General features: G+C 47.7%; 1 protein-coding gene across 1 annotated transcript; it reads left to right on the plus strand.

The window, feature by feature from the left end:
* The first annotated feature begins 1,671 nt into the window (after positions 1–1,671).
* On the plus strand, positions 1,672–6,722 carry LOC122927600 (muscleblind-like protein 2). Its single transcript, XM_044279581.1, has 3 exons — positions 1,672–2,072; positions 5,589–6,140; positions 6,251–6,722. Exons 1-3 carry the CDS (start codon positions 1,687–1,689, stop codon positions 6,471–6,473), a joined length of 1,161 nt encoding a protein of 386 aa, XP_044135516.1. The 5' UTR covers positions 1,672–1,686; the 3' UTR covers positions 6,474–6,722.
* Positions 6,723–6,999: the final 277 nt, after the last annotated feature.

The raw sequence follows: 6,999 nt of genomic DNA on the forward strand, positions 1-6,999 counted from the left end.
ATGTGCCCCCTCACAGTAGTAATGCCCAGATTATGTGCCCCTCACAGTAGTAATGCCCAGATTATGTGCCCCTCACAGTAGTAATGCCCAGATTATGTGCCCCTCACAGTAGTAATGCCAGATTATGTGCCCCCTCAAAGTAGATATGCCCAGATATGTGCCCCCTCAGAGTGGTTATGCCAGATTATGTGTTTCCTCACAGTAGTAATGCCAGATTATGTGCCCCTTCACAGTATTTATGCCCGTTATTTGCCCCCCCAAAGTAGATATGCCCAGATATGTTCCCCCTCAGAGTGGTTATGTCAGATTATGTGCCCCTCACATTAGATATGCCCACATATGTGCCCCTCACAGTGGTTATGCCAGATTACGTGCCCCCTCACAGTAGTTATGCCTTCTTGGCGCGCCCGCTCACCCGCCTTGCAAAATGCCCACACACTTGCCCACACTATTGATGAGTTCTTCCAAACTTCCTCCTGTGTGCAAGGTAAATGGAGCGCCACCTACCACATATTACCCACGCCACTGCTACTGCCTCCTCCTTTTTCTGACTGAAGAGAAGGAGCGGCATTGCACAGGGAGAGGTAATGTGGAGGCAGCGTTGTCACCATCTTAGAAGCTAGACTCCCTCCTGAGACTGAGAGCTGCCTGCTGCACCTGCTACATAAGTATGCTGAGTGGGGACAGACCTGGAGGGCATGCTGCTGCAGAGCACAAGGGGTGAAGCCACTGTCAGGGACACACCATCATATCCCAGTGATAATCTACCATTGGGATGGTGTGTTCCTGCCAGTGGCTTCACCCATTGTGTTCTGCAGCAGCATGCACTGCACTTATATACAGCCTATACCTATGTACAGCCTACAACAATATATTGCAGTACATAGGTATAGACTGTATATAGATATAGGCTGCATATAGGTATAGGCATAGCTATCTAGCTACCTATCTCATATCTATCTATTCCACAGGGGTTATATTGTTCGGCATGGTGTAACCTCCAAACATTTGCTGTACAGTATACATTATAATCCCTGTAACATGCTATACAATATACATTATAATCCATACACCATGCCGTTCAATATACAGTATAAGGCCTCATGCACCGACGCAATTTGCGGAAAGGAACAGGCGGACCATTGCAGAAATGCCTATTCTTGTACACAAAACGGACAAGAATAGGACATGCTATGTCTACTGTGTTGTTGCCAATGACTCACCGAGAAATGGACTAAATATCTGCGGCATAGGGGACGTAGGCTCTTTCCAGTGAAGACTGTGGATTCCCTAAAAAGGCCAATATTCAATTTCATCTTACTGAAGAGTAACCAAGAGAAGACATATATATTCCAGACAGGACCACCATTAGGCTGGAAGTACTTTATGGAAGCAGCTAAGTGGTAATCCCACCCTGATATTTCCATCCCTGGAGGTCTCAGAGTATGTTGTCTTCTCAGCCAAATTTTCTGAAGTAGTGCATTTTGATTGATGACTGACTAAATGCAGATTAATTGGCTTTTCTCATGCAGCTTTGCGTGTTTTGGACTCTATTCAGCAGTTCAGTCCATCTAACGCAATTACATTTTTATTATACTGAAGCTTGCTGAGGAAGGCTCCAAGCTCCAGCTGACTTAAGTTACAAAGTCACCAGGCAGACTTCAGCTTCTGTGCCGTTTCTACAGCATGGCTTTGAATGTAGCTCCGGTAAGAGACACTAAATGGCTGACCCTTGAAGTATGCAGGCAGTTCCAGAGGGGGACATGTTCAAGATCTGATGAGGAATGCAAATTTGCACATCCACCTAAAAGTTGTCAGGTTGAAAATGGACGTGTTATTGCCTGCTTTGATTCCCTGAAGGGACGTTGTTCAAGGGAGAACTGCAAATATCTTCATCCGCCAACACACCTAAAGACCCAGCTAGAAATAAATGGCAGGAACAATCTCATTCAGCAAAAAACAGCTGCGGCTATGCTTGCCCAGCAAATGCAGTTCATGTTCCCGGGTACACAGCTGCAGCCAGTGCCCACTTTTCCTGTAGGCCCAGGATTAGGAACTAATACAGCTATTAGTTTTACCTCAAGACACGGAGGCTTCGTATTGCTATCTCCTTCTTTACTTTCCACCAATAGCAGCAAAGAAGAAATTTACATAATCATAACAATAAAGGACCCTCCCCTGACAGATCCTATAATAAGCAGTGTCCTCTTCAGTAACTTCCTCTTTCTTTGCTGCTCCACCAAAGCTAAGTAACATCTATTCACTATATGGTTATTGCTTTTACTGCGATTTAAGGGTTAATCTCTGAGCTTTGGTTTGCTCAGGGTGCCATGTTTTATGCTGTTTTTCTTTATAGGGTTTTATCCCCTTATATTTATGTTATTTTACTTGGGCCTTTATATCTTGTTGATTTCTGGGCCCTCTCTACCTTCTTGGGGGGGTTTCTCCCCCTATTTAGCGTTACCCTATTGTTTTAGTGCCGGTTTTTCTTACGGCTGCGCTTTGCTATTGGCGATTCTCACCAAAGATGCTTATCTTACGGTCCCGATTGCCTCCACGTCCAGGAATCTCCTGCGCTTCCTGTGGAGGGGCGAAGTGTGGCGCTTCACTTGCCTTCCATTCGGCCTTTCTTCAGCGCCTTGGTGCTTTACCAATCTTCTGCGCCCGGTCATGGCCTGGCTACGGAGTCGGGGGGTGCGTCTAGTCATCTATCTAGACGACATCCTCATTATGCATCAATGTCAGTCGACGCTGCTTCAACACCTTCAGTGGACCTCGAACCTCCTTACGGCTCTTGGCTTTCTGCTGAACCCCAAGGAGTCCTGCCTCACGCCGTCTCGACGGATGGTGTTCCTGGGCTTCACGGTGGACTCTGTCGCGGAATCTCTCAGTCTTCCGTCAGAGAAATTGCGGACGATACGCAAGGTGTTGAGACATGCTCTCTCAGCTACCTCCCTATCCTTACGCCATCTGGCTCGCATCATTGGCCTGTTGGCCTTCTCTATCCAGGCGGTGTTCCCCGCTCCTCTCCATTATCGGGCTCTGCAACGCCTGAAGATCGCCCACCTTCGTACTGGGGCCTCGTTCGCGGACGCGGTGGTTCTGGATCAAGAGGCTCGGGAGGAACTCTGTTGGTGGATATGCAACTTGGATGCCTGGAACGGCAGAGCGATCTTCGGATTTCAACCAGAATTCACGGTGGAGTCGGACGCGAGTCTCCAAGGCTGGGGTGCCCACTGCGAGGGTGTTTCCACAGGGGATCGGTGGTCGGAGGACGAGACCCAATTCCACATCAACGCTCTGGAACTTCTGGCGGGCTCCTTGGCCATCCGGAGTTTTACCAAGGACATCGCACATGTGTGCATCCGTCTACGCATGGACAATGTGTCGGCGGTCCGTTATGTCAATCACCTGGGCGGCACCCAATCGGCTACCTTGGCCCGACTGGCGAAAGAGTTCTGGTCCTACTGTCTTCCAGGGACATCATGGTACAGGCGGAGTACCTTCTGGGTCTACACAACTACCGAGCGGATCGGAGTTCCAGATGCTTCACGGACGGCAGCGATTGGAGGCTCGCACCGGAGATGTTCTCCGTGATCTCGGATGCCTGGGGTCCTTGTGCCATAGACCTTTTTGCGTACCGGCTCAATACTCACCTGCCCAGGTTCTTCAGCTGGCGCCCGGATCCGGAGGCGGTGGATGCGTTTCTCCAGGACTGGTCATCAGCTCTACATTACGCGTTTCCACCTTTTGCCATGATCCCGAGGATGTTGCTACAGACTCGTCGTCAGCATGCGGAGTTGGTGGTGGTGATCCCTTTCTGGGGGTCTCAAACCTGGTACCCGATCCTCCTGGAACTCCTAGTGGATGCACCTCGCCTCCTTCCGGATCGGACGGATCTCCTCCAGGACCCTCTGGGTGCTCCACACCCCCTGCTGGGCGACGGATCCCTTCAACTTCTGGCATGCCGACTCTCAGGACTCCCGGTGAGGTCGAGGGAATTTCGGAGGCAACTAGACGCCTCCTGGACAACGCTTGGGCTCCCATCACCAGAAAGTCTTACCGGGCAGCTTAGGGATCTTGGGTTAGCTGGTGCCTGGAACGGGACCTGGATCCCATTTCGGCGCCTGTGACCCATTTATTACAATTCCTTACGTCTCTTTTGAGGCAGGAAAAGCTTATCGGACCATTAATTTGTTCCGTTCAGCGATCTCTTCTACTCATCAGGGTTTTGATGGTGTTCCGGCGGGTCAACACCCTTCGGTGTCACGCCTTCTGCGTGGCTCACGCTTGGCTCGGCCTCCTCGGCCACGCTTCACCACTACGTGGGACGTTTCCCTGGTCCTTTCTTTCTTCTCTGCGTGGCCTGAAAACGCGGTTTTTTCCCTCCGTCAGCTGTCGGCCAAGTTGCTGACCCTCTTTTGCCTCATTTCCTGTAAGAGGGTTTCCGATGTCAGGGTTCTGGATCATGATGCGAGATCCTTTACTCCCGAGGGCGTCACATTTCACATTACGCGGCGCACCAAGACCAATATTCGGTCTGTGTCTTATCCCTGTTTCCCGTCTTCCCCGGCGCTTTGTCCTGTGGCCTGCTTGCGGGAATATGAGTTGCGCACTCAGGCTCACCGCTCTGCGGACGTTCCACAGTTGTTCTTCTCTATTCGCCATCCCTTTGGCCCGGTGTCTAGTCCCACTTTGGCGCGTTGGATGAAGTGGGTCATGTCCCTTTCGGGGATTGATACGGCGGTCTTTGCCGCTCATTCGGCCAGGGGCGCGGCTCCCACTGCCCTGGCTGTTTCGGGGGCTCGTTTGGAGGACATTTTGCGTTTGGCTGACTGGTCTAAGGCCACGACGTTTAGAGAATTTTATTTTCGGCCGCCACCTCATGTGTTTTCATCGATTTATTGATCAGCTTTGAACTTGCAATACGAAGCCTCCGTGTCTTGAGGTAAAACTAAATGATTTTCCTATTTCATGACGTAAAGTCATAGTTTTATTAAAGACACGGAGGCGAATATTGCCCGCCCTGGATATTTCTCCTGCCCGCCCTTTTGTGGTGTTATTATTATTGGACTGTTTACATTGTCTTTTATGGTTATTTATTACGTATAATTGTATTAATGACTGTTTATGGTTCTGTTTTCAGCGACCTTATAATGTACGACCGTTTCCAGGGTCGATCTTGCTCAGTTTCTGACTGATTCTTACACTGGCTATATTATTTGCTCTGTTTCAGGTTGAAGTTTCCTCGGCGTATGGACTTCTACGTTGTCCCAGGTTTCCTGAGGTGTTAGCCATGTTGGCTTGAATTCTACAGTGTGATGGACCAGACTGGTTCGTTCTCGGGTCCAGTTCCAGTTTCCAGTTACGGTTATGCAGTTGGTGTCACGGATACAAAGAAAGAGGAAGTTACTGAAGAGGACACTGCTTATTATAGGATCTGTCAGGGGAGGGTCCTTTATTGTTATGATTATGTAAATTTCTTCTTTGCTGCTATTGGTGGAAAGTAAAGAAGGAGATAGCAATATTCGCCTCCGTGTCTTTAATAAAACTATGACTTTACGTCATGAAATAGGAAAATCATTTAGTTTTGCTCCATATCTTACTCCGATGACACCAGGTGTTGGATTAGTCCCAACAGAAATCCTGCCCTCTACACCTGTCATTGTTCCAGGAAGTCCACCTGTATCAGTCACCAATTCTACTGCTACTCAGAAACTTCTCAGGACGGATAAATTGGAGGTATGCAGGGAGTTTCAGAGAGGAAACTGTGCACGGGGAGAAACTGATTGCCGCTTTGCACACCCGGCAGACAGCACGATGATTGATACAAATGATAACACTGTAACCGTTTGTATGGATTACATTAAGGGTCGCTGCATGAGGGAGAAATGCAAATATTTTCACCCTCCTGCACATTTGCAGGCCAAAATCAAAGCTGCACAACATCAAGTCAACCAGGCTGCAGTAGCAGCACAAGCAGCTGCTGCAGCTGCAACCGTAATGACGCAGTCGACTGCCAAAGCAATGAAGCGACCTCTCGAAGCAACTGTAGATCTGGCTTTTCCACATGGCGTCCTTCACCCTTTACCAAAGAGACAAGCTCTAGAAAAAAGCAATGGTGCCAGCGCATTTTTTAATCCTAGTATCTTGCACTACCAACAGGCCCTTGCAAATGCACAGTTGCAGCACCCTACAGCATTTTTTCCAGCAGGGTCAGTTTTGTGCATGACACCAGCTACCAGTATTGTACCCATGATGCACAGCGCTACGTCCGCCACTGTCTCTGCAGCAACAACTCCTGCAACAAGTGTCCCCTTCGCCGCAACAGCCACAGCCAATCAGATCATACTGAAATAATAACCAAGACTGGAGTAGAGCATCAAGAAGATTCACAGAAGATAGCAAAGCATTCATATTGTACATACTATCCAGTCTCCTCCTCTATAGAGTTGCCACAAACTGCATGCTAAACAAAAGGATCTTGTTCTCTTTATGGACAAACTACAAACTCTTAGAAAGCTAGTGCTGCTATATTCTAAATTGATAATATATATGGTATGCGTAATATATTCCAACATAAAATAGTTAACTACCTGATACCAGCTGTGATGTTAGTGGGTAAAGTTTACTTTTTAATATTTGTATACCTGGCTCCCACTTGATAAAACTGTCTTATCTCCCATCACATCCAAAACCAAGAGGTTATCCCCCACCCTACTGTATATTGTAAATGCTGGGAAACATTTAAAATGTATCAATATTTTTGTGTTCTGAAGGCAAACATGCAATATTGGATTGTGAATATAAGTAATACATTAGAGATTATTTTAGCCATAATTATAGGGATTTATTAACTTCCCCTTTGAATAGAAGACCAAGAAGATAAAGTACTTTCTCAAATGTGGAAACAAGGCTTATTTTAAAGCACAAATTCAAAGCATAAAACCGGCTTCACACCCAGTGTACAAAAGAGATACAGAAACACTTGTATTAAAA

This window comes from Bufo gargarizans, chromosome 2 (assembly GCF_014858855.1).
Source record: "Bufo gargarizans isolate SCDJY-AF-19 chromosome 2, ASM1485885v1, whole genome shotgun sequence".
Taxonomy (NCBI): domain Eukaryota; kingdom Metazoa; phylum Chordata; class Amphibia; order Anura; family Bufonidae; genus Bufo; species Bufo gargarizans.